Genomic DNA, 25,929 nt, shown 5'->3' with positions numbered 1-25,929 from the left:
TGGACGGAAACGGGAGACGGCAGTGGGCCACGCGGACAACAACGTTGCTCTGAAAAGGGGCCGCAGGGGATCCACCCATGCGAGCGCTCTGCGCAGGCGCTGCCAGCCGCCACTGGCAAGACATATCGCATCCGAGCGCGTCCTCTGGAGTTCAGAGGAGCGAGGTGGGTGGTGGAACGAGGCGCAGGGAAGTCCCCACCGCTCAGTCCCACGCTGGATGTGTGTGAAGCGCGCGGCATCTCCTACATCCGACCGGGCGGGCTGACGAGGCACCGATGCCGGACGCATGACGAGAGCACGCCGAATGGCACCCTCGGAGTCCTCCCGACTCCGACGTGAAGAGTCACCACCCGATGTCGCGGGATGCCGCGGCTTGAAGGGGCTCAAGGCGAAGGATGGCATGCAGACGGGGTGCTAGGCCTGAGAAGGCCCTGACCTGCAGCTGGCCGGCTTCCTCCTCGAGCCCATCCGGCGTGCAGCCCACCCAGGTTCCTCTGGCGCCGACCGAGCGGCACGCACGTGAAGAGGAGGGACGTGAACGGACCGGGAGAGTCGGCTAGACGCATGGCCCGGTTCGACGGCAGACGGCTCGACCTTGACGACCGTGATTTAGCGGCAGTGCGGCAGAGGCAGGTGTGAGCTGCGATTGCACGTGTATGCTGGTGTGCGTGTTGGGTGGTGGAGTGGCGCGCTGAACACAGAGACTCGTTGTTCTCCCCCTTTTAAACGTGGTGGCATTATGTGTTTTCGTGCATTGGGGGCGCGTGTGTGCCACTCGTGACTGAAAAGCGTCGAACTATGGGGCTACATAAATGTAACGCGATGTACAGTGTGGAGGCCTTTACCACATCACGAAAAGCAAAAAAAAAAGAGAACGAAAAAACGGTGGTGAAGTTGAGAGTTATGCAGCCTTAAGCAATCTATAAAAGGAGGTGCGGGACTACTTCGTTGCTGCATTTCGTGCGGAGACGCGTAGCATGTCGTTTATTTTGTAGAAGGCGTCAACGTGCAAATGTACATGCTCCGGCAGATTCTCAATTTCGTGGGCTCGTTGTCTGCTCCCTTTTTGTGGTGGTCCGCACCGCTTGCGCAACGTTACCCTCGCTACGGGAGGGGGACCTACAGTCAACATTGCGGAGGCATGTGAAGGCAAACTGAATTGTCGAAGCATGCACAGTCGATGCATGTAGCTGTGGTGCCCTCACCTGCTTGAGCTTCTATTCTTTTTATACTCTCAGTCTAGTTGACGCACTTCATTTATGGCTCTCACTCGCTCTTAGGATTGCCCGCATTCTTCATTGATACTTTCGACGTCGAGGTAGCGACACGCGCGTGTGGAGAGGACCTCATCGACGACTGATGGGGCGTATCTCTATCGCCTTGACCATTCGAGTCCCTTCCGCTTCATTTTTCAATGAAAAAGAAGTGATCGCTCGCAAATTGTTATGCCAAGATCACGACCACATGCTCACTTCTCGCACAGAGTGGTTCTTTTTTCTGCTGCCGCGTTTCTTCACCCTACTTGTGCGCTGACTCTTCTCCGATTCCTTCCGTTCATCAGCCCCGACATCGCCAGTGCTGAGGGAAGACGTGGGCTGCTTGAGCGAGTATTTGTTCGCCATTTTCTGATATGTGCATTATGAACGCCTCAGCTGCGCTTTTTCTTGTTTTACCCGCTTCTGTCGTCTCATTCGCTCTCCTGCCAATTCTATCAGCATTGTTTTTATCGCTGTGACCGCGTTCTCAAGCCCTCCTCTCCTTCCAGGACGCCTCTGAGGTAGAGCTTTCCTCAGCGAGCGCTCACAGACCTCTCTTCTCGTTCGACTCGTGCTCCTTTTTTGCGGCATTGCTGCGCCTTTCCATGCAGTTCGTAGAACAGATTTTGCCCAATGTTGCTGTTTGCCGTGAAATTCTTCGTTGCGTGCTGGATCACGCTGATGAGCTCCGTTGGGGTGTGGTTTCCCATCTTCTTCGTACGCCGCCCAGGAGGCGAGCGGGCCACCACCCTGCTGACCGCCGGAGCGCGTGGACGGCTGCTGCGCACGACGGCAACATCTGCAACGACGAGGCTGTGGCTGTCGCTAGCCAACATGGTCTCTGCCGGGATGCTACTGGCCATGGCGTTACTTCACTTTTTCCCGGAGTCTCTTGGGGTGAAGTCCGGCACCAGCCCTGATTCGGTGGCCCTGTGTGGGTGGATGCTCGTTGGCGTGCTGATCCCTGCGGTTCTCGAGCGATCCTTGCAGGGTGGTGGCGCTCACAGCCACGACATGGTGACCGACAGCGAGGAGGAGCATGTGCACGCCAGGGGCAGTGGTAGCTCTGTTTCCGCCTCGAAGCTTCTCATTGTCTTGATGTGTTGCCATGGCATGACGGAAGGCCTTTTACTTGGCTTCGAAAAAGACGCTGCCGCCTTGCTCAGTGCAGCGGCGCCACTTTCGGTACACAAATTCTGCGATGGACTCGTGATTGGCGTCTCAATTGCAAAGCAGATCTACTCTGAGACGGAAGAGGAGTTCATTAACGACAGGGCCGACAGTGAGGCGTGCGCCAGGGTCAGCTACTCCCGCAATCGCTTCTGGCGGCAGCTGTTTGAGGGCCCGGTCGGCGTGTGGCTTCTCGTTACACCAATCACGATGATTTGTCTCATCATCTTTGCCGTGCTGTTGGGTGGTGCAGCACCACCAGGGGCACGTTCGGACCTCAATGCTCTGCCACCCGCTGCGCCAGCGGAGCGCTCGACAGCTAGCAGGATTTCACCGGTCTCGATTCTGGCAGCGGTGCAGGCGATAGGGAGCGGCTCCTTCGTGTACATTGGTTTGACTATTTTAAGTAGGGAGGAGCTGAAGGGCATGGCCTCCAACGCAGCTCTGCTCGCTGGTGTCGGACTTACCGGTGCCTTGTTTCATATTACTAGCGGGTACCACTAGCCATGCATGCGGACTGCGGCTCGCCACCTGTGCTCAATAGTCTGCTTGTCGATCCCTCTGTCAGCAACAGCTCCAAATCTCCATTGCTGTTGCTCTCGTTTTGCTGTGTTATCCAGATGTAGTTGAAAAACAGTGCAGGGGTGTATGCTTGTGTTCCGCCAAGCTACACGCCTCTCCAGCGCTCATCTGCTGTACTTTTGGTGACCAGGAAGGGCACGGCTCCCCCATGTTTCACCAGTTTGCGGCAAGAGAATGGGGGTGGACGGCCCTGCATACAAGGCTGCAGTTGCTTGAAGAGCTGGACACATGTATGTGCACTCTTCAGCTGACATACCCAGCGTGGGCGGTTTGTGTCCGTGTTGTCTCTCTGCACTTCTTCGCCTGCTCCTTCTGGTTACTTTGGTCATCACAGTCTCTTTCAGCGTCCTCTCTTTTTCGCCTTGACCGTTGTGGTGGGCCGGAGGTGTCGGTGGACCACCCAGGCGTAGTGTCTAGAGTGCGCTTGAGTGTCACCATAACCGGAAAAGTAAAACGAAGGGGTAATCCCCACGTACCCTTCATGAGTTCGCAGAACTGGTGGTGAACGTAGGCGCATCGGTGAGGCTGTGGAAGGACTCTCTCTGGCCTTTCCGTGAGTTCCTGCGCTGCAGGAACCGTCAGCACCTTAAAGGAACGGCGAAAGGCGCACGTGCGCAGGTGTTCGAGAAGCCTCCTGCACACTATGCGTAGAGTCCCAGCAAGTGGCCTCCATTTGTTGCTTTCATCTGGCAATTAGCTGCACCGATGAGATGTACCGATCATCGCTGATGGAGCTTTTATGCTGCTCGACGATATCATTAGTTCAGGCGAGCGCGCACGGTCTGCGTCTTTGGAGGCGACAAGCTCACACGCGCCCTGCTTCGGCGGCTTTTGCAATTTGCAGCGCATTCCCAGTTCGCTCTTGTGCTGCCATCCCCTTCAAGCACGGGTTGTGTCTTATCGAAGAGAGAGGCACTTGCCTGCGTTGGTTCCTCTCCGTCAGTGCCAACACGAGCAGAAGCATCACAGGCCTGATTGGACGACGGAGGACGCTTTCGTTGGGAGTTGTGTTGGGTGTGCGCCACCTCACATCTTCCTCGGATGAGAGTGGCGCTTGCGCATCAGCGCGTCGGCGGGAGTGGTACAGACGCCAACTGGACTCGCAGACACTGTGTCCGGTGGATGTGATGCCGCTAGTACAGCGGGCGGTGTGGCATCCGCCTCCGTCGCTGTTGAAGGGGCACAGCAACGCTCTCAGCACAGGCAGACAACCTGCCGCCATTGCAGATTTGTTTTTAAGCTGCTGCACCTCGCCTCTCTGCCAGGGGTCTGCTCTGCTTGTGATCTTTAAGCAACTCAGTGCCGATCAACAGTGCGATATTCTCTCCATGGCTTTGGCGAGTGCAACATCCCTTGCTGAGTCTCAGCTTGACAGCTACGTTGCGGAGGTCCTTCGCAACGATTCATTTTTGCCGACGCACTGGGTGCGTCTTGTCAAATGTCTGCCAGGCAACACTGCTCCGCATTTACTGCCTTGGACACGCATCGCAGAGCGCGTGCTGTGTTCCTCGGCAGTCCCCTTCTCGTCTAACGATGACGCCTGCACGTTCATTGCGCGTGTGCTGGGGTGCATGGAGGACCAGGGTATCCCGAGGAACACGATTGCGCAATGCCTGGAGACATGCGGTCTTTTGTATGAAGCGTGCGCGTACGCCTCATCGTCGTCGAAGTTTCTCCCGCCACCGCCTCGGCTGGCACCGGATGGAGGGTGGGGGTACGGCGACGCAATGCATTCCATGTGCGCGCTACCTGAGCCGCCGATGCGATGGTTTGATGCGGCTCGCCGCAGCATGCCTCGGGTTCTGCGTCACTACTCTACCCTTGTCTTGCTACGATCGGTTGTGCAGAAGTGGGGTGTGACGGACAACGGCTACAACGACCGGTGGAGGAGTTTTGCTGAAGCGTACATGACGACGCTGGAGGCTGCGAGCGCCGTGCACTTCCTTTTCAGCGAAGGAAACGCCGTCACTGCGCGCGTTCTTCTACCACATTGTCACACACCGCAACAGATCGCCACGCTAATGCGCTACACATGTCGCGTTGACGTCTCCCTGGCGCTCGCGGCTCTGACTCGTTCGGTGGAGCTGCGCACACCACACCACAATCTCGCGCATGTTCACCTTACGCACCTCACGACTGGGCAAAAGGTGCATTTGGCCTTCTGGGCTCAGGCGGAGTGCTGTAATGCTGAACGTTCGGGGTGTGACGTGTCAGACGACACCACCGTCGAGTTCCTTTCGCGGACTCTCTCCTTCGGTGTTCTTGATCGCGGCATGCTGCTTCGATGCCTGCGTGAGGTCCTCCCCGCTGGTGCGCTTACCAGAGGTGACCGCTCTCTTGCGCACCTCCTCGCTTCGATCCCTGCATCCGTTGTCGAGCACGCTGTGAGTCTGCTGGGGACTGTGGAAAGCGACGCCCTCTCCTGGTGGACATCACTGTGCACTGAGGCCGGCAACTTTGACGGTGCCTTTGCACTACTGGAGGCAATGGCCGCGCGCGGCTATTTGCCGCACATGAGCGTATTGGTGGCGCTCCTTGAGGCACTTCGTGACGACTGCCAGAACTTTGCGCGGGGCGTTACGCTACTGCGATTTTCATTTCCGCAGGTCTCGGACACCGTACTGCGTGCCTATGTTGAACGGACAGCTGCAAGTATCACCCGTACCTCGCCGCTCGCGCTTTCTACGAAACAGGCCATCCAAGCCCTCAGTGCATTGGGCTTGATGCGGGCGGCGCACCGTCTCAACAGTCCTGCAGCCGCTACCGTGGCAGAGGATACGCCAAGCACGACAACACCGCTGCTTGCGTTGGCCGAGGTGGCAGATCAGTTGAAGGTACCAATACCGCTGCATGTTGGTGCAATCGAGGGTCTTATTGCCGCGAGCTCGAAGCTGGGCTACAATGTTATGTTGTCAGTGAACGTGATGGCGGCAACTGGAGGGTGTTGTGTGTCGTGGGCATCGATACCTGCGCAAGACCTGGAATCGCTGTAGGAGGGGTGCGGGCCACTGAGTCTTACCAAAAATCCGCCGCTTGCTTGCCCTCTCCTCTCGCTCTTGCGCGCTCACGTTGTCTGAGTGGCTCTCAGCTTATTCGTCGTACGCGTGCCATCTCGAAACCTCACTCCTGTCGCTTTTTGTTCGGTTTGTTCGCGTTCTGCATGTCTCCCACAACTGATTGACGCGCCTAACAAGTTGTTCGTCGGCCAGCATACGCTCGAAAGCTCCAGAAATCCAAACATTTTGTCGGCCTTGCTCGAAACTGGTGGCGCGGAAGGCTCTCCTCTGCCTCATGCTCGGCCGCTCCCATTGAAATGCGCCGTGAATTTTCCTCAACCTTGCTTACACTCTTGCTGTGCCTACCTGTCTCTCTCTGTGTGTTTCCTCGATGCCCGTCTTCTTTCTTCTCTGCGTCCGATGAAGCTGCTGTGACGTCACACAGTCTTTTGTCGTCCTCCCTTGCGTCCACCGTCTCCGAGCGAGACAAGATTTGGACTGGATTTGGTGAACTAATTCCGCAAGGAATGATGCGGCGCACGGAGCTCTGCCTCGGTGGCTTCACCATGAAGTACAAGAGAGGCACAGGTCTCTGGGACGAGGACCATGTGAACGACTTTAACGCCAACAAGTACTTGTCGGCGCGGTCGACGATGCGGTGGTACTATGGGATGGAGCGGCTACAGACGCGCAACACCATCAATTCTCGCCGCGCCACACAGAGCTATAACAACAACATGGGTCTTCATCATAGCGGCCGCGGTGCTTTTGAGCGCGAGCTCGAGCGCCGCGGCATTCAAGTAGATAAGTATCCGCTGACGACAACCACCGGCGCAGCGCGGGTGGCGGAGATGGTGTTGTTGCGTCGCCAAGAGCTCGAGGCGCAAGGCAAGGCGGCAATGGAGTCTCAGCGCCAGGCGCGGCGCCGCGACGCCCCGTCTGAGTGGTACGACGAAACTGACGGGCCACTGAATCCACGGTTCCTTGCCAGCATGCAGAGCAACTACACTCAGGTTATCACGGAGCTACCGAGTTCTCCGGTCACGAGGGCGTAATGAGCTGCTTGGCGTACGTTTAATTTTTTTTTTTTTGGTGTCGGTGGGGGATGGCCGCCTGTCGTTGAGGAACTCTTTGGTGGTCCTTTATTATTTTTTACTTTTCTTCCTCGGCCACCTTTTGTGGCCTTGGTGTCACGTGACCTTTGAGGAAAGGTGGAGCCCTCCACTGCAGGCTGAAGCGGAGGACGTCGACGATTGCGTGAAGATGCTGGATCACACTGCTCGTGCGTGGCATCGCACCCCGATTGCGAGTCACCTGAGATGAATAAACACAAAGACAAGTCATCGCGGGAGGCACTGCGGTCGCTGGACAGCACAGCGGTGGCGTTCCTCCACCAAATACACACGGCAGTACGTATGGCTTTTCTTTGGAAGAGATCGTCGCATGGGTGCCGGAGGGGGGGGGGCAATGAAAGAGAAACGCCAACTCTCACTGACATGGAAAGATGGCTTGCAGTGATTCTCAGTGCTCTTTCTCTCGTTGGCTCGTCGCTGATCTAGCAGACGGTGGCACCCGATGGGGCCTTGCACCGGCACGTTGCGTGTCGTCCACGCCTCACTCTTTCCTCCCTTTCCTCTTTGTTTTACTGTGCCCGCGCTGGCAACTCTTCAAGGCAGAGCACATACATCTACCGGTGTGTTTGCCTGGTCATTTGTGTAGCTCTGTGGCGCATGAGCCGAACTGCTGACCTTTGCATTCAGATTCGCGTGCGGAACGTCGCGATTGAATTGTGTACTGTCTTGGAGGTGTGTTGTTCGCCTCATCTCTGTTTCCCCTCTCTCTTGCTCTCTGTCTCCATCTCTACAAAAATCGGCTTTGAAGGGCATTTGGATCACCATGTCTGTTGTTCTCCCCTATGATGTACTGTTCTGCACCAGCGAGGACCCGCATCACCCCGTCTCAGAGCTGGGCGGATGCACCGGCGAGGTAAAGCCTGGATTGCGGATACCTACTGGTTGGCAGAGTGCGCGCCACGGCAAGACACCGCAAACCTTAGTAATTCGTTTTCACGGCAATGTGTGGTTGCAACAGCTCCGCATCCTCTCTCATGAAGCAAAAATCGCGACCAAGGTGGAGGTGCGCGTTGCAAAGCTCACTGAAGACGATGACTGGGACAACCCGCCATCGTTCCGCAACGTGCGCTTTGTCAAGTTAGGCTCTGTGGACTTCAACAGTAACGAACAATCGCACTTCAGGTCGAAGGAGCGCAAAACGGTCCACCTCAAAACGGAGGCCTACTTCCTCAAGCTGCTTTTTGATCGCCCTTTCATCAATCCCCACAATACCGGCCACCAAGTCGGGATCTACTCCCTCGAGTGCAGCGGGTACCTCATCGAGCCAATCCCATTTCACGCTGATCGGCCGCCTGAGGTCGAGACACCGTCGCAGCGCAGGAGCTCGGCTCTGTCGCCGACTAAGTGCGCAGGGGCAAAGCAGCAGACATCTGGCGCGCCTCCGGTCTTAGTTCCACTGGACGATCAACGCGTGAGGAGGGCGTCGATTTTGAACGCGACTGGTGACACGCTTATCCCTCTAGTCTCTTTGACGCCCTCACCAACGACTCACTTGTCCAGCAGCGGCGGGGCCTTCCGCTCTGTCCGTATTCTCGAGTTTGAGGACTTCTTTCTACGTCGATCCGAGGAGCTGGTGTCTCTCAAGACGGAGGCGGTGGCGCTCGAGGACTACCACGTCGCCGCCGAGTGCCGCGACAAACTAGCGTTGCTGAACGAGCGATCCAAGGATATTTACGAACTCGAGCAAGATAAGGTGCAGGCCATAATCGACGAAGAGTTCGACGTCGCGCAGCAGGTGAAGGCTCGCATGAACGCCCTGGTTGAGCAGCTGTTCGCACAGACTTCTTTACCCTCTCCGGCGGCGGCATCACCACCACCCTCTGAGCGATGTGACGATCCGGCCCACGGTGTCGCGAGCCACTCTCGGCACATTTCCAGCATTCCCTCCACACGCGTCCCGATGGCTGGCGCGCCGCACCACAGCGAAGTGCTCGGGGATGTGGAGTTGACCGAGGGTGACACGATCGAGGCGGTCGAAGAGACCGGGCACCTGATCGATGTGAGCACGCTTGAATCGCACGAAAAGGCCGTCGCACACGCGATTCTCTCGTGCGCAGGTAGTAAAGACCTTTCTTCCGTAGCACTCGCGAATCCTGACTTTGACATCGAGTTTCTTACCGCCGCTGTTGGCAGATTCACAGTTGCATGCTTGTTTTCGCGTCGCTTCCAGCTGCGCGAGGCCGCCCTCACTGTACTTACGGAGAAGATGGACATGCTGCAGTCTCCAGCGCCTGTTGTCCAGGAGGCACTACTTCGCTTCCTAGATTTCAATGGGTATGGCCTTCAGGATACGATCCCGAACGTGGTGTTCGCGGCGTGCGCTTTTGTTCGAAGGTGTCTTGCCGACACATCCAAGTGCATCAGCGCTGCTCTCGCGCCGCTCGTTGCCCTTCTCCCGCGCCTCGTCACCCGATGCAGCGACAGCATTCAGCGTATCCGCGATGAAGCGCACACCACTCTGGCGCTGTACGTGAAGAACTCTTCCATCCCGCATAGCTCTATTTTATCTGTCGCACTGATGGAGCCAACTGACAAGGAGGGACGCAGCCTCCCACTCAGCAATGCAAAAGCGCAGCTCGCGCGATTGAGTCTGTTTCAGCTGCTTTTGGAGAACGGTCGCCTACACCTGGACAGCGGCGGCATCAATCCCGCGCAGGTGCTCCACAAACTATTGCTACCCACAGTGAACCACCCCTACTCCGAGGTGCGAGATGTGGCCGCTTTGATTCTCGGAAAGCTTGTCGCAGGTCGTCTGCTCATCTTACGGGACAAGGACCTTGCAAAGGTCACCCACGCAAGTATTCGCGAGAGCATCGCCAGTAAGCGTTGAGCGAAGCTGAATAGAGAAGAGGGTAGAGGCTTCTGTTGAGCCTGCTACACTTTTTCCTTCTCGATGCTGCGTACAGCAGCCGGTGTTGCCTGATGCATACGCTTGCACGCCCAATTTGCAGCGGTGCTGAAGGCGTCTATGTATACACTACCGTCAGCAAAGCAGCGAGTCATGCCACCTGATTTAATCCGTAACACTCGTCTTCGGTGGTCTCCGCTTTTGGTGGTTAGAGGGCGACAGGGAGGCGTCTTGTGATGTGCTCCCCCGAGCCTTCGCGCGTGCCCACGCGACAGGACGGGCGTCTTTTCTATTTTTTTTTCCGCGTGCGTCAATGTGACCACAGTCCACTTTGGAATGGGCGAATGCTCACATTTTTTCTACCGTAGTTGTGTTGCTCCCTACTTCTCTACTGCGCTTGTTTGGGCCCTCGAGCTTTTGCCGTCGCCGTTCACTCCTCCCCTCCTCGCCGCATCGCCCCTTTGCTTTGGTATTTTCCACACTGTGCATATAGTCAGAGAGAGTCTCATTCATCTCATTTTCTTTCTTCTATTGCTTTCCACTCCTGGCACTGTGCCGCCCACAACGCGGCATACACTTCTCTTGGCTGCTTCCGACTACCCTGCCCAACTTAGTCGGGCTGACTCGTACACCTGCCGACGCCTGTGCTGCTTGATTTCTGTCGTTCTCTTTGTGTGTATAGTAGCAGCATGCCTCACCACGGTCTCCACCACGTGGGCCTCGGCGAGGATAGGGAGGAAGCCGAGGAGGCCTTCATCGATCTCGAGGACCCCGACGTTGACGTTCTCGACGAGTCTGCCCTGGCCGAGGAAGACGGCGACGATGCCTCTGACGTGCCTGATAGCCAGGCCGGAATGGGTGGAGAGAGCAGGGAACACGGGAGACAAGACGAGGAGGATGGTGCAGGCGATGACCTGCACCTGCGGGCCGAAATGGAGGACCTGAACGCAGCTCCTGACCATGAGCCAGAGCGTGACGACGCCTTTGCGACGTTTGTGGCGCCGGAGAAAAAGCCTCTGCATGCAATCGCGGTGCACCCGCAGAATGCCTGCATCTTCGCTGTGAGTGGGGAAGGGGAGGAGGTGTACATCTTGGAGCTGGGCGACACTGTCAAGGAACCGGTGCTCAAGGCTACCCTCAAGGGGCACACCGACACCGTTAGCCTTCTCTCATTTTCTCCAAATGGGCAGTGGCTGGCCAGCGGCAGTCTTGACTCCAGCATCTCCGTATGGTCGACGGAGACGTGGGATCGGAAATGCACACTCACCGATCTCTACGGCGAGATCATGACGCTTTTGTGGCATCCTTCCAGCCTTATTCTCGCCGCCGGCGCCGACGACGCGCAGGCTGCCATGTGGAACGTTCTCAAAGGCACCCTCCTCATGTACTTTGTTGGCCACCGCGGTGCTGTTACGTGTACTGCCTGGTCGCCAGACATCAAGAAACTGGTGACTGGCAGCAGCGACGGCACTGTTGGCGTTTTCAACCCCAAGAATGGGGAGGAATACTTCAACATATCGAAGGACCTGAGCCCCGACAACGCCGGCATTACGGCACTTCTCTTTGTGAACGACGACCAGTGCGTGGGCGGCTGCGAGGATGGCACGCTGCACGTGATCTCTCTTCGAAATGGCAAGGTCGCTGCGCACTTTGAGGACTTGCACGAGCAGGCAATCGAGTCACTGGCCATGAGCAAGGACTCTCTGCTCCTCTTGACGACCAGCTGCGACTGTCGCGTCATTGTGTGGAACGTTGCGGACTTCTCTCCTCGTACGACACTGGAGGTGGGTGAAAGCGTCATTCCTGCTGTGTGGTCCCACTCTCACCTGATCGTTGCCGGGTGCAGCGACGGCGAGATCCGCGTATGGGACGGACGCTCTGCGGTGCAGCAGCCGCTGGCAGTGCTCATGGGTCACCGTCGCATGGTCCTCAGCCTTGTAACCACCTCAGCAACTCTAGCGAGCACAAGCGACGATGGCACGGTTAAGTTTTACCGATTCACAGAGACGTTTCAGTAAGGGCAGTGGGGGACGATCACTGTTCATTTCGGGCTGTGCGCGAGCTGAGGTCCTGCCCTTCTTTTCAGACGATTAAGCTCACTTATCCCCTGCGTGTGTGTGTTTCTCCGTGTTTGCTTTCCGTAGAGGAGCGCACGCAGTGAAAGGGCGCCGCATAAACCCAACGAGAAGAATAACATGTTCTTTGCACTGAACAATCAATGACGACATTATAGCATTTGAGCCACAGAAGTTTGGCTCTAGCACAGGCAAGGATAGCACGGCTGTTGTTCGTCCTCTCTCCCTGCCCACCCCCTTCCCTTGTGCGAGCGGAGATGGTAGTCTCTGTCATTGTTTCTTCCCCTGTGTTGCTCTCCCCGTAACGCCTGCGTAGCCGGTGTGAGACTGCGCGTACGATTCTGAGGTACCCTCTGGCTGCCTCGACCCCTTACTCTGACTAGTCCTCATCGCCTGCGCCGCTTTGTTCTTTTTTTCCCTTCTCTTTTGGTCTTTTCTGTTCCCCTCTCCCCTTGTCCTGTACCTCAAACATCTGGCACGCAGCCTATTCGCGTGTTCCGCCTGCCGTACGACATGGATGAATTTAGGGCGGATGACACGACGGAATTAGAGGAAGGGAACGAATCGAATACGACCCTGTTGCAGCTTCAGGATGCGTTTGTGAGCGCGCTTACAGCGTCTGGGACGCTTGGAAAAATACGGGCCCAGCTACGCGCCACGGCCCTCGCGTTGATTCGCGGCGACGAGGATCTTCAAAATGCCGCCGTTGGTCCGTTCATTCGGCCACTGACACTTGCCACCCCTACCAAGGTAAGCCTACTACTGCTCTACGACTTTCTACAGCATCACCACCTTCAACAGACCGCCGGTGTGCTTGATGTGGAGGGCAGCGTGCATCTTCTTCTTAATGAGCGCTCCATCCTTCTCGGCGACCTGGCCCGATTGCCGGGTGACGGCTCCCTGCTGGAGCGACTCGTTCAGTTTTACGAGCCGGCGAGTCAGGCATCAATCGCCGGACATTCGAATACTCACGCCGCACTGACTCCATCGAAGGCAGCGGGCACTTTGGCGGCGATGGAGCCCCAGGCTTTTCCATTCTTTTCTTCGTCCGGCCCGGCCACAGAGGAGGAGACCGACGCTGTGGCACAGGCGCACGACGCGGATGTGCTCTATGAGCTGGAAAAGTACGAGGACTCCATTCCCTTTTCTGACACTGAGGGCACTATAGATGCAAGCATGCAATGCGAGGAAGTGGAGCGTCTCACGCAGTAGTTTTTGGTGGCACCTTGGCCTTCATTCACTGCTACGTTGTGCATGCTGATATGCTTCTCTTTGCCCACTTGTAGCTTTTAGTGCGATGAACGTGTGGGGCAGTGAGGAGTGTGTGCACCCCACTTGGTCATTCGTCGACCACGGGCCAGTTACTTTGTGTGTTTGATCGACGCCTGCGTGCTGCTCGCTAGCATATCGCCCAGAAGACTTTCGCTGATGTCACAAACGCACCAACCACTGACGACGCAACAATGCGGCAACCTCTGCGGAGACTGAAAATACGTCGAAAATGGCAATGCCCACAACTCTCGAATCATGTTGTGCGCGGGGGCGGGTTGACTTGGTGATGGACTGTCTTGAATTGAACATTGCCCTCTCTTGAGAGAAGTGAAGACATTTCCCTCTGCACCCATCGAGCATACAATGCGACGAGGTGTCGGCCGGCAGCACATCTGTCACTCATTGCATTCACTTTTGTTGCTTGAAAGACCCCCATCCGCTCACATTTAAGGTGCGCATCCTTTGCATGTGAGCGGGGGTGTCCCGCAAGCTCAGCAGGTGAATTTACCAACTGTTTCTTCTCCCCTTTCTCTCTCTGCGGCCTCCACCACCTCCTCTTCCTTGTTGTTCGCCATACACCACAGAGCGGCGCGCTGGCGCAAGATCTCGCGCCGCGTTGCACCTCTCCGACGGACACGAAATCATGCGGCGCAGTCTCATCCTTCGACACCCGCGGGTGAATTCGGCCGCGTACAGGTGTTTCCTGCACGCGCTTCGCCAGTGTGGTGTGAACTACACTTCTATTCTGCCCGAAAACCCCTCCGGCGACCTCTCTCATACGGCCGCTGCGCCGTTTTCCCCGCTCTTCACGACACAGTTTGACGCGCACCATCACCAGCTGACCACCTTAGGGGACGCCCTTGTCGACCGTTACTTGTCAGCTGCCGTGCTGAAGTACTGCTGTCGCCGCAACATCACACTCACCACCAACGCTGCGAGTGAGCTCAACGCTGTTCTTCACAATCATTTCACTTTGCGGCTTTTCGCCAAGGAGCTGCACTTCGAGGCGATGGGGATGACCTGCGATGAGGGCGATGGCGAGTCATGCGATTCGTCTGCCACACCTCCCCTGTATTTTCTCCAGGCGGAAACGGCGCCGATAAGAAAGCAGGACGTGGCGGGAACGTCGTATCAGGTGGCACTGCTCCCTTGTGGGCAGAGCTCGCTTGGATGGAAGTTCTCACAGTTCGTCGGCGCGGTGCACCAGAGTATGGGACTAGAGGCGGCCACACGCGTGCTGGAGCACGTGTACCAGCTGCAGGATGAGCCAAACGTGCCGAGCCGAGCCTCCAAGTTGCTGCTCGGCGTACTAGAGCACTTTCCGGCGCTGAATGTGGCGGAAGCAATCCTGGCCGTACAAGGGCTATCGGTACACTACACTAGCCGATCTCGCGTGCTGCCCAGCGAGTGCGAGGAGCCTCCAAAGCCCTCGTGCGCTGCTCAAGCCTCGTCGTCGGATAGGCCACCGCCAGCCGATGGCGCTGGCGTTGGTGACGGCCGTGTAGGCGATGCCGATGAGCTTTCTATTGTCGCAGGCTTTAGTGCCACTCGCACGGAGGCGAAACAGCTCACTCTGGAGTCCCTGACTGGAGGCTCACTACTCTCCAGCAGTTTGGCCAATGGTCCTGGTCTGATCGACGCTGTCGACATGTGGCGTCGCCGCACACGGGAGCTCGTAGCCCGACAGTTTGAGCCCGCGCACGGGGCATCTGCGGCGTTGGCACCTTCCTCTCCAGCGACGGACGGTTGGCTGTCTCCGCAGGAGCGGTCCGTGTATGAACGTGGACCTGCCTTTGCAGGCTGGGTAGATGTTGCCTCGACCCCGTTCTTCGCCGATATCTACGGAACTTCCCAGCCGGAGGACGGCCACATTGTGCGCCGCACAAAGTTCAAAAAACAGGTGCGTGACCCCCGGTTCTACGACAAGATGTCGGACGCGCGCAACGGTGTGCCGTTCGACACAAACGGTGAACCGCTGACGGAGTACCTTGACGGCTTTGAAAAGCGCCATCAGCGTATCTTTGAGGTGACGATGCAGGCCGTCGCCGGAGGCGAAATGAAGCTCATCGGCCGCGCCATCTCTTCGCGCTACACCACTGCCCGGGAGAGCGCATGCCGAGCGTTTATCGGCGGCGTGCTCCATGATGTTCTCACTCTAGCGGGCACCTCCTCTGCGGTCGGAGCCGCCACAGAGCCAGACAACTAATCACAGACACCGCGCCCTTCTCTCGAGTAGCGTTCGCGTTTTTGGCCATTTTTGTTGTGTTTTATGGGCCTTAGGTAGCGAGGCGCACGAGCTCAAGTCGGAGTGTGCGAAAGCCATTTTTCTCGTGGTAGGGGAGGAGGGACGTGGGGCTTTCCGTTTTGCACAGCGTGTCCATTTTTCCATACAACATGAGTGCACTCTGACAGGCCCTTCCGCGCGGGTTCCTCGCTTGGTGTGAAGCAGCCGCAGACCCGCGTGGCAGCAATGCGCCAACGCAGCTTTCTCAGCGCGTCCACTGCCTGAAACTCTACCCACCCACTGCTCCGCAGATTGCCTGACAGCCATTCCCATTGTGCCGGGTGCCGCCTGGTGCATCCCGCGGGGCAACACGCAGGTTCTCTCGACTAGCAGGCAATCAGGCCGTGATGGGAGAGACATTCAAGCCACGCGGTTACTCTGCCCATCATATGGGTGGCTGAAGCTTCTTTACGGTCATCGGTCGCTCCGACGCACTGCCATTCGAGGGCTGCACCGCCGATGCCAATAATGATACGCCGCTGTGGCCACCCTACGTTCTGAGTGCACAACCCTGTCCCCACCAGAAGTGACTCGGCATCGGCAAGGATGAAGGGAGGCTGCCTGCCTCCCCGTAACACACACCCACACAGAGCCGGAGTACTGGGCCCTGGATACCACGCAGTGAGGTGTGCCTTAAGATCAAGGCGGTTCCATTATTAAGAGAAACAAAACTATGTCCCTTGGACTGTTGTAGGTGGCGCTTGTCGTTGATAATACAGCGTTTGAGGGTGCGCTGTTTGTGTGACTGCTACACCACGATAGGAGCAGAACTTGCCATTGCAGCGCCTTTCACTTCAGCTGCCCTCCACCCCTTCTTCGTTTTGCACGGAAGACCTTTTCCTTCACACTCTAGCTTAGCTCTCTCTGTTTCACTTCTCGTTTTGCTCTTCTGATGCCCTGGGTAGTTTCACAGTTTGTTCACTGATCAGAGTTTGTTTTTGCTGTTGGCATCTTCGCTGGAGACTAACATGAAGACATGTTTGTTCGTGAATGCTGTGGTGCAAAGAGACCTTTGAGGCGCACTTTGACCCCGCGGAGTGTCGTCTTTTTCCCGTTCAACAGCACCTGTTCGACTTTGTAGACGAGGCCAGGCACGACGGCGACGGCGATTCCTCGTGCGCGCCGCATTGGCTTTGCTTCTCTATCGAGTTCCCGTCCGCAAGGGATGTGTCGCACCTCCTGTCTCGCCATGCGCCGACCAACTTATTCCAGAGACGGCAATCGTTCCCCAACTGCCTCGCCACTCAACGGAAGCGGGTACGCGAGGACTTCTCCCTTCTCTACGGCGCCACGCCACTGTCGCAGCAGAGCCGCATGTTCCTCGCCGCCACCCTCGACGGTGTCCGCTCCATTTTGTCCCGAGTGGAGGCCTGCCAGCTGCACCTCTACGAGATTATTCGCGAGGGAAGACCGTGCCACCTCTACCTGGACGTAGAGAGAGAGGCGAATCATGTGGCACTGCGGCCTGTCATCGAGGTCGACGACGACTCGACCTCGTCCTCCGTGGAGGAGGCGGCTGTACTCGTGTACGTTGACGAGGACGTCGGCGGCACCCGGCGCACTGCCTTTCAGTGTTCCCAGCGCCGATATCAGGAGCTGCGTCGGCACGCGTCACATGCCCCGGCTGAGGTATGCGGATTAGACTGCTCTGTCGAACCAGATAATCTCAACACCTGCGACACCTTGCTAGGCGCACTGGAGTCCTTCGTTCGCGAGCGGCATCCATCATGGGTTCCTTCTGGACTCGATGCTGACGTGCGGGGAAGTGTCTTCGCGGATGTGTGGGTGCTGGAGTCTGTTCCTCTCCTTGGCGTCGCGGGCAAGTTCTCGCAACACTACGTTCTCAAGCTGCACGGCAGCATGTTCGACTCCACCAACTCTGTGAAGGTGTTTGTGCGTGAATTTGTGGCGCACATGAGCGAGCGAGCCGCGCAGGATCCACAAGTTCATGGCGCTCTCTTCTTTCACAAGCCCCCTGTCTGGTACCCGGCATTTCGCGAGTTATCACTGGATTACCCCCGCAACACACTTCCCTACCTCCCGCGGCGGTGCGTGATTGACGAAGCTGTGTACTCTAAGAATCGCATGATGCGATGCGTCGGCAGCTGCAAGCTGGGCAAGCAGAGTGTTCTGCTACCTTATCGTCACTATGTCGACGGCGCTTGCGTTGAACACTTCGTGAATTCGAACCAAGTTGCATCAGTATCCTTCGATGTTTTTATGAGCACCTTGATAGCACATGGTGTTGCCAGTGACGCCGCGTCGGTTTCCCTCCTGCGGCTCTCTGAGAAGGATGATGCATTGAGGAGCACGCCAGCCCGTGCGGCGCCTGTGCGCGCCGGCGAGGCATCTGTTCCGACAACGCTTGACCCAGCGGCACTCGATGTGAGCATCGCCGACCTCATGTCGAGCTTGGAGAGAGTGTATTCACAAATTGCAACCTGCGCATGCCGGGTGTCGCAGCCGCAGAGTCTCCAGGGCCGGTTTCTCAGCTTTTCTGTACGTGGAACGCGGTATTGCCAAAACATCGGGCGTGAGCACAAGTCGAACAACGTCTACCTTGTGGTGGATTTGAAGCGTAGGACATTTGTGCAAAAGTGCTTCGACCCAGAGTGCGCCTTTTATCGATCCCCACCCCTTCCTCTCGGTGGCACTCCCCAAGCTACGTAAGGCTGGGCGGACTAGTTGTGTGCGAGTGTGTCTTTGTCGCTCTCCTCACTGCGCGGCGGGTTTTGCCGGTGCTGTGCGGTGTGGAAGTTGCCTCACCACCCTTCTGAGCTCTAAGAGGGATGCAGTAGAGAAGAGGACGGAAGGAAAAACTAACACCCATGCAATGAGCCTTTTTCACCACCAACCAGCGAAGTGGACCACCTTGCACGCATCGTTGTTCCCATCGGTATTTCGGGGAGGGGAGAGAGGGGGTGCAGAGATACGCGTGCCATGTAGATGAGGAGGGGCGACGCGAGTCACGATTCCCCCTCCCCTACGTCGTGACTTTTGCTGCGCATGCAATTTCCTCTTCTCGTATTCACTTCCGTAGTGTGGTCGCTCGTTCTCCTCATCACTGCCGTTTGACGTTTCTTTGCTTCACTTACGCGCCTGCCATTTTCTTGCGGGCCGTGGAGTAGGTCTCCACCTGCCTCACTAGTACACACGTCGTCATTTTATGATCGGAGGAGGACCCCTGTGTGCCTTGTTTTTTTTTTGTGTCGTGCATCTTTGGCGGCCGGTCGCGTGCTCTCGCACTTGCAACGGACTGCAGAATGGACGAGATGTGTGTCACGGCAACAACGATTTCGGGCGAGACTATTGTCCTGGACACAAGTGCTCCGAACATGTACGGCTTTCATCCCGGACAAATTGTACACTTCACAAAGAGTCTCCGGAATGGCAAGGTGGCTCTCATTCGCGGCGTCAGCGATGGACTCATTTGGTTTGCCGTCTTGCCCGATGTCACTAGCGCAGCCAGTGAGGAGGCCCTGCAGGCGCCTGTCAGCACGGTGAGCTGCCGAGTTAAGGAGGAGCTTATTCGTCAGTATGGGTGGATGGTTGACGAAACCTGCAACCCGTATGCTGCGTGTTCCCCGGCCTCGATTTAGTGCAGGGTACCCAATTCCACTCTAAATGCTTGAATTCGTGCGTGTGTGTCCTCTGTTCCACGTGCCAGCAAGAGGAACTGTCTGTGCAGGCTTCAGCCAGCCAGTGCGTTGAAATGACCACAAGAGATTCTCTACGTTTGATGTATTCGCAGGTCCTCCCTACTTCCCTTCACGGAAGCGTGACACCAATCGTACCACTCTGGAGGACTTTTTGACCTCCTCGTACTCGCCGAATTGCTTTTCCCTCTCGTCCTCGCGTCGTCTCCGCTAGGCTTGATTCACTTTCTCTCTTCATTCACTCCTCCTCTTTTTCCCTTTTTGTGTTGCCTTCCCGAAGGTGTGCCGAGCCCCTCACAGGCAAGACCAAGAGGGAGAGATACAAACGAAAGCGCGTCTCCGTGAAACTGCACCACCTCCTTTCACAAACACCTTGCTTTCCCAAGTAGTCGTGTGGCTCTTTTTTTCCCTTTCTCAGTTCCACCGCCCCCTTCCTGTCCACCCCCTCCATTACGTTCCGTGCGCGTAGCGATGAGGCGCAGCACAGTTGTGCGGTACTACTGGTCACGGTATCGCATACCGTCGCAGATGCCTAGGTTCGACGGGCCGGCACCGGTAGCAGCCCCTCAGAACATGAACAGTACCAAGACAAACGAGTTCATCGACCCTATCGATGACAAATTTCCTATCTCTATACGCGGCAACCTAGTGCGGCCCGATGTACCAGAAGATCAATACGTGGATAGCTGGTATGTGTGCACGTCCATGACGCACCACCTTGGCGACTTTAGACCTTGGAGTGCCAGCGCACCAGCCAACGCCTACCGCTTTCGCCCATACAACGAGTTCGACTCGAAGGGCCGCGAATATGTAGAACATCTGCGAAAGTATAGCCGCTATACACCACAGGCGTCGCGGGGAAAAGGCGCCAAGGGGTTTCCCTTTCGCGAGGCGTACTTGACGAAGATGAACACCGCTGAGACGACCGCGGTGAACCCGACGCGTGAAACAATCATGAGTCGTGCTGTTGCCGAGCGTCTGCATCACGCAAGGGTGCTGAGCCCTCTTCAGGTGCAGCGAGATGTCGGCCGACTAGAGGAGCCTCTGCCCTGCGCCGGCAAGATTATGGCTGACCGTTCTACCTTCCCTTTTCGTTCGAACACGGAGGACTGGTACGAGTACGAGGTGGCCAAAGTGCGCAACAGGCGCTTTGTGTTTGAAAACACGAATGGCAACGACGCCAGTGCGGCGGAGGTGACGTACCGCATCGTGCTGGAAGGATTCTGGGACCACCACGTGATGAAACTGGCCGATGACGTAGTGATGTTTCTCAAAGATGTAGGCCGCCAGGTGGTGGAGGAGAAGCTGAAGAGCGTGCGCGCCAGCCTCGAGAGCTTGACGAGCGGTCGCGCAGTCGACCCCGAGGTGGTCGCGGCCTTTAATGCGTCGCTGAAGGGGCCATTCGGCGGCCCTGACCGCTACGACACGGAAGAGGTGGCACATTTTTTGCGCACCGAGCTGGAACGCCTGGAGAAGCAATGCGTCGACCTCATCAATCGCTCCAACGTTCCCATTCCAGGTACGTCGAACATCTACGATCCAAATGTTTCGTGGCCGTACGTGGAGCAGATGGAGCCGTGGACCCGACTGGCCGAGTTCTGGACATCCTCCTCGGACACCTCCTTCACCGAGCTCGAGATGTCGACGGCGCACTACGAATTTCGCAAGTATTTCCGTGTTGTCGTGGTGAAGCTGCCCTTTCAGAGCACTGAGTTCGAGCAGCGGATGTATGGCATTCGTCACTGGCTGCACCGTCAGACAAGCTGCGAGTTTCACACAACGTACAGACGCAACGTGGTGCACGACAGCGCCGTGTTCCCAACTGAGCACGATGCGGAGACGCCACCGTCTCACGAGCACCACCGGCTCTTCTCCTTTGCACTCGATTGGCAGAGCGCCCCAGTGAATTACCTGAGCGTCGAACTGGCCAGAGAGGGTGACAGCTGGGCCTCTCTCGCCAAACGCCTCGGGTGCTCGGAGTCGGAGCTCCAGGCGGCCAATGATACACTGGAGGAGGTGGTCGCTGGTGTTGCGGTGAATGTGCCGGGAAGTGCGACGCGGCGCTTGACCAGCTTCAGCGCTGCGCCGTCTGTCTTGCCACTGCAGCCTCGCGACGGCAAGCCGGCCATCACGTCTTGGCGGGCGGCGGCAGAGCTTCTCGACTGCTCTATTGAGGAGTTGCAGCAGGCAAATGGTGCGGCTGCTCTCACCTACGTCGCCGCAGCGGAGTCGGGCGATGGCGCCTTTGATCCCACCGTCAAGGAGCTGGTGGTGCCCTACACCGCCACCGCCGCGTCGAGCGGATCCAGTTTTGCGGCCTTCGAGCCGGTGTTCGAGGGCGATACCTGGGCGTCCATCGCCACGCGATTGGGCTGCACTGAGACGGAGCTGCTGCGTTGCAATGACGTGGATGTACCAGGGGTCGCCGTGTCGTCGCGCTCTGTCGTGAGAGTGCCGGAAAGCGCGACGACGCCACGCCGTATTCTACACCCGCAGCTTCGGCCGCAGGCTGCAACCGACGCGTTGCTGGCGCGCACACTTGGTGAGCAGGTGGCCGGCGCTCTGGGCGAGATCCCGAGCCTCCCGGAAAATGCGGCCAAGTTCCCCCACGAGTACCACACCTCAACCTCGCGCTTCCCCGCTACTCCGCAGGAGCCGTTGGCGAGCGATAACTGGATTGCCTACACTGCTAAGTATTTGGATAAGCAGCTGGCGCTGCAGGACGAGCCGACTCCGGTGTACAATGTGAACAAGTTGTGGCCGATGCAACAGGTGCCGGGGAAGATTGACCAGACCCCGTTTGAGGAGGATCAGACGTGGTTCATGCACCCCATCCCTGTGCAGCAGATGGAGCAGCATCACCCAGAGAAGGACTTACAGGACCTTCCCTTTGTCAATCACGAGCAGTTTCCACGGTCGCTGGAGTGGACGGCACCCTAAACCAATGGCGAGGAAATGCAGTCGCACGTGGGGGCTTTTGCCGTCTCTCTTTCTCTTGGTGTCTCAGTGCGTGGGTGCCACGTTTAACCATCACTTACATTGAAGCTTACACAGTCGCCAAGAAGCACTGATGCCTCCATTTCCCGTATGGCTCGCTTGCCCTAACCGGCCTCTTCTCCCGCCTACCTTGCAAGCTCGGCGCACCGCGGACATGTTTCTACGGGGACTCCACTCTGTCACCGCCGCCCTCTTTCTCACGTCCCGCGCTTCTCTTCCCCGCCCTCTCTACAGCTGTATCCTTGCTGGTGTTCGGAGCGTCGTGGAGAGAGCACTTGAAGCACACTGTAGAATGCACAGCGCTCCTCTTCTCCGCACCAGGCGCACCGGGCTGTTTCTTGTCGACACACAGACGTTCCTAACAGACGCGCATGTCGTGCACCAACTTGTCGACTTTGCCGACTCTCTCGGTCTCGTCTCGCACATGTGGATGTCGTACTCCCTGTCGCTGAGGAATGGACTGCGTCTCCGCCGTGGAACGGTACCGGCTAATGTCTGGCACACGCTGTGCGGCTGCTCGTTTTTCGCTGCGCACCCCGCGCACTCCTTTCATCGCATTGACCGTAGTGAGGTCGAGAGGACCAATCCGAGAGTGAAGTGCGACTTTATCTTGAACGAAGTACCAACCGGCGGGCTCAAATGGGTGACTGCATGCCCCTCTACGGCGCCACATTTCCATCCTCCAATGGCCAATGGGGTCAAGCATCACCTATGGGTTCCGATACAGTTGAGGCGACTCGTGCCGGTCCACGCCGAAGTGCGCGTGACTCTTCCACCCTTTGTAACCTTTGTCCACATAGAGCAACTCACGCCTGACGCTAAGCTAGCGGAGATCGTCGACAAGCTGTGCTGGACGTGAAGTCGTATTTTGCTGCACTCCTGCTTTTTTCTGTCGCCGAGTGCGATACCCCTTTAGTGCGTGTGTGTGTTTGTGAGCTGCTAGGAGTGTGCTCTTGCCACTCGTGTTTTCCTCCTGCTCCTTTGTTCAGACGAGGCTTACTCTTGAAAGCAGCGGGCATCAGAGTCGACATGAGTCCAATGTCTTGCGCACCACAACGCGGCGCATAAAGGGGAAGGGGTGTGGGGCACTCGTTGACTACCCCACTCTGGCGGTGACTGACATTCGTGGGATCTACTGGTTTCCTCGGTGGCATCGCTGCACAGGGAAACAGGAGGCGTTTTCCATTTCGTTTGCGCCCCCCTTAAACGGCAAGTGGGGTCATCGCTGGTGTGGTTTTGCAGCTGAGCTATCCATGTCATGAAGCCGAGCTTCCCAGCCACAAACTTGTGGCTGACATTGTTCTCTACCCCTCCTCTTTCCCTTCTTGATGTACGTATTGGGCTGCTCACTCTTCAGTGGGCGGCACAAGCCTTACAGTGTAGGCAAGCTACGGGCCGCTGCGATTTCTGCAGGGACAAACGGAATCCAGTGTCTGCATTCACCTCTAGACCACTGCGCACTATAATCTTTTCACGTAGCACCACTCTCCCTCCGCGACATGTGCCGGGTTGAGGGGCTGTAGTCCATTACTTCGCCATCGCAGGATGGGCAGCCAAATGCCTCGAGAGCATGGGAGCACCACATGACGGGACAGTGGAATCAACTCTTTGTGAGTTGAGTCTTTTCCGGAAGCGTTCCCGCTTTTCATTTCGATGTGAGATTATGCTCGACAATGTGGTGAGGGACTGTGGGTGTCCATACAATGCACCCTCCCACTGCGACTCGGTCTGCATAACAAGCCCTATGGCAATGACGCCGCACCGAGGGGCAATAGACAATAGCCACAAAGGCCGCTGCAAACGCGACAGTGCCCCGCAGGCTGGTGTAGGTGCGCTTACGGGACGAGCTGTGGATGTCGCAGTACATAGCCTACACAACCTCCCCCCCTCACACATACATAGTGAGCAGACTTCAGTAAGAAACCTTTGCGGAGTCGAGTAGTATCCTACTCCCCCCCCCTCACCAACAGTCGATCTTGCCGCTGTGCATGCAGGCGCACACACGGACTGGTTCTTTCTGCTCTCAGTTACCATCTGTTTGTGCAATGGTCCGATCGGCTACCGATACACGCGACAGCAGGGCTCTCATTCCCCACTATTCATGACGGAGCATCCATCATGTTCTCCAAGGGAGGTGCGTCACTCAGCGCTACCACGTCAGGGAGGAAAGAGGCCCACAACTCGGTTGGAGGGAAGGTGCAGAGATACGCATAGTCAGCAGGGCGCTTTTTTGCGTTGGCATCCCGAGATTGCCACTCAAGTTCCTCTGCACTTCTGCAAGAAAGCGTGCATTGCGAAAAATGCGTGCCGCCTTCTTCGAGGTCTACAAAGGCGGAACAGGCGTTTGTGCGGCTCATGTGTGTACCGCAAGTTCAGCGGCAAGCGCGTAAAGGTTGCGATGTCACAGCTTACCTGACCTCCAAACGCTACGTGGGCGTCTTAGCGACGTGGAAGTCAAGTCCGCACCACATTCGTCTGCTGCCTTCTGCGAACAAAAAGGCGAGGAGCTCATCCCCGCATGGACTCATCGGAAAACTGGGCTACGCTCGTGACTCCACATGGGATGCCTCGTGTGTGATGCTGCTGAAAGTCCTCTCTGGCGTTGGCTGTTCGTGTTGTGAGGAGCGCCACAACGTCTTCCGCGAGAAGAGGGAAGACGTGACGCTTCGAGTGCCCGGCGCACCAGACAAGAAGCGTTTCTCTTTCGCCGTCGACCTTGCAAAGCCATATGCCATCTACTGTCCTTCTAGTCCTACTGCGCGCTGGATCTCTCTTCACCACCGCGCGCTTCTGCGGCTCCTGTCTTCCCTTCACAAGCCCAGATGCGCTTGCGTTGGCAAGCAGCAGAACGTGCACGAGGGCTACTCGCACCGCTGTCACCGAAATTGCATTCCACCTGGGATGTCCACTGCATACGCGCCTGCGCTTTTCTGCGACGTTCTCAAGTGAGCGACAGGTTTCCAACGTTCTTGGTGCTCGTAGAGCCGTGGTACAGCACCCTCAGCTGCCGTCGCCAAGGTTGATTGCCGCATAGACTTTCTTTCCCTTTTTTTTTGAGCGCTTCATCGTCGCAGCTGCATGCACTACAGCTGCCTCTTCTTTCGAGTGGCGTTTTGCGCAGCCTATCCATCTTTATGTCTGACAGGCACATCCATTCCAAACAGCTTCCTGTGGCTCTTGCAAGAAGCTGTCGACCGAAGAACCATTTGGGAAGTTTTCCTGGCGGACATCGTTCTTGATGGAAATTCAGAACAACAACGCTGGGTATTTCCATTGATAACTGCCAGCGAGACGCCCTCAGGAACTGTGAAGGGAAATCCTCCCGAGGGCCAGGGCCAGGTTACATGGGTTAGGGTTAGGGTTAGGGTTAGGGTTAGGGTTAGGGTTAGGGTTAGGGTTAGGGTTAGGGTTAGGGTTAGGGTTAGGGTTAGGGTTAGGGTTAGGGTTAGGGTTAGGGTTAGGGTTAGGGTTAGGGTTAGGGTTAGGGTTAGGGTTAGGGTTAGGGTTAGGGTTAGGGTTAGGGTTAGGGTTAGGGTTAGGGTTAGGGTTAGGGTTAGGGTTAGGGTTAGGGTTAGGGTTAGGGTTAGGGTTAGGGTTAGGGTTAGGGTTAGGGTTAGGGTTAGGGTTAGGGTTAGGGTTAGGGTAGGTTAGGGTCGTCAA

At 57.0% G+C, this 25,929-nt stretch overlaps 10 protein-coding genes across 10 annotated transcripts; all 10 read left to right on the top strand.

The window, feature by feature from the left end:
• Positions 1 to 1,937: 1,937 nt before the first annotated feature.
• On the top strand, positions 1,938 to 2,930 carry LBRM_33_0100 (conserved hypothetical protein; the record flags this gene model as incomplete). Its single annotated transcript, XM_001567730.1, has 1 exon — positions 1,938 to 2,930. One exon carries the CDS (start codon positions 1,938 to 1,940, stop codon positions 2,928 to 2,930), a length of 993 nt encoding a protein of 330 aa, XP_001567780.1.
• A 1,205-nt stretch (positions 2,931 to 4,135) lies between these two features.
• Positions 4,136 to 6,001, top strand: LBRM_33_0090 (conserved hypothetical protein; the record flags this gene model as incomplete). The annotated part of the gene is made up of 1 exon (XM_001567729.1): positions 4,136 to 6,001. The coding sequence occupies one exon, from the start codon at positions 4,136 to 4,138 to the stop codon at positions 5,999 to 6,001; it is 1,866 nt and encodes a 621-aa protein (XP_001567779.1).
• A 533-nt stretch (positions 6,002 to 6,534) lies between these two features.
• On the top strand, positions 6,535 to 7,059 carry LBRM_33_0080 (conserved hypothetical protein; the record flags this gene model as incomplete). The annotated part of the gene is made up of 1 exon (XM_001567728.2): positions 6,535 to 7,059. The coding sequence occupies one exon, from the start codon at positions 6,535 to 6,537 to the stop codon at positions 7,057 to 7,059; it is 525 nt and encodes a 174-aa protein (XP_001567778.2).
• An 841-nt stretch (positions 7,060 to 7,900) lies between these two features.
• On the top strand, positions 7,901 to 9,967 carry LBRM_33_0070 (conserved hypothetical protein; the record flags this gene model as incomplete). The annotated part of the gene is made up of 1 exon (XM_001567727.1): positions 7,901 to 9,967. One exon carries the CDS (start codon positions 7,901 to 7,903, stop codon positions 9,965 to 9,967), a length of 2,067 nt encoding a protein of 688 aa, XP_001567777.1.
• A 707-nt stretch (positions 9,968 to 10,674) lies between these two features.
• Positions 10,675 to 12,003, top strand: LBRM_33_0060 (conserved hypothetical protein; the record flags this gene model as incomplete). Its single annotated transcript, XM_001567726.2, has 1 exon — positions 10,675 to 12,003. The coding sequence occupies one exon, from the start codon at positions 10,675 to 10,677 to the stop codon at positions 12,001 to 12,003; it is 1,329 nt and encodes a 442-aa protein (XP_001567776.1).
• Positions 12,004 to 12,573: 570 nt separating this feature from the next.
• Positions 12,574 to 13,272, top strand: LBRM_33_0050 (conserved hypothetical protein; the record flags this gene model as incomplete). The annotated part of the gene is made up of 1 exon (XM_001567725.1): positions 12,574 to 13,272. One exon carries the CDS (start codon positions 12,574 to 12,576, stop codon positions 13,270 to 13,272), a length of 699 nt encoding a protein of 232 aa, XP_001567775.1.
• Positions 13,273 to 13,975: 703 nt separating this feature from the next.
• LBRM_33_0040 (conserved hypothetical protein) lies at positions 13,976 to 15,538 on the top strand (the record flags this gene model as incomplete). The annotated part of the gene is made up of 1 exon (XM_001567724.2): positions 13,976 to 15,538. One exon carries the CDS (start codon positions 13,976 to 13,978, stop codon positions 15,536 to 15,538), a length of 1,563 nt encoding a protein of 520 aa, XP_001567774.1.
• Positions 15,539 to 16,606: 1,068 nt separating this feature from the next.
• Positions 16,607 to 18,286, top strand: LBRM_33_0030 (conserved hypothetical protein; the record flags this gene model as incomplete). Its single annotated transcript, XM_001567723.2, has 1 exon — positions 16,607 to 18,286. One exon carries the CDS (start codon positions 16,607 to 16,609, stop codon positions 18,284 to 18,286), a length of 1,680 nt encoding a protein of 559 aa, XP_001567773.2.
• Positions 18,287 to 18,879: 593 nt separating this feature from the next.
• LBRM_33_0020 (conserved hypothetical protein) lies at positions 18,880 to 19,215 on the top strand (the record flags this gene model as incomplete). Its single annotated transcript, XM_001567722.2, has 1 exon — positions 18,880 to 19,215. The coding sequence occupies one exon, from the start codon at positions 18,880 to 18,882 to the stop codon at positions 19,213 to 19,215; it is 336 nt and encodes a 111-aa protein (XP_001567772.2).
• A 528-nt stretch (positions 19,216 to 19,743) lies between these two features.
• On the top strand, positions 19,744 to 22,212 carry LBRM_33_0010 (conserved hypothetical protein; the record flags this gene model as incomplete). Its single annotated transcript, XM_001562173.2, has 1 exon — positions 19,744 to 22,212. The coding sequence occupies one exon, from the start codon at positions 19,744 to 19,746 to the stop codon at positions 22,210 to 22,212; it is 2,469 nt and encodes an 822-aa protein (XP_001562223.1).
• Positions 22,213 to 25,929: the final 3,717 nt, after the last annotated feature.

Source organism: Leishmania braziliensis, chromosome 33, assembly GCF_000002845.2.
Source record: "Leishmania braziliensis MHOM/BR/75/M2904 complete genome, chromosome 33".
Lineage (NCBI taxonomy): Eukaryota > Euglenozoa > Kinetoplastea > Trypanosomatida > Trypanosomatidae > Leishmania > Leishmania braziliensis.
The sequence above is the reverse complement of the archived record's forward strand: the minus strand, read 5'-3'. Positions and strand labels throughout refer to the sequence as shown.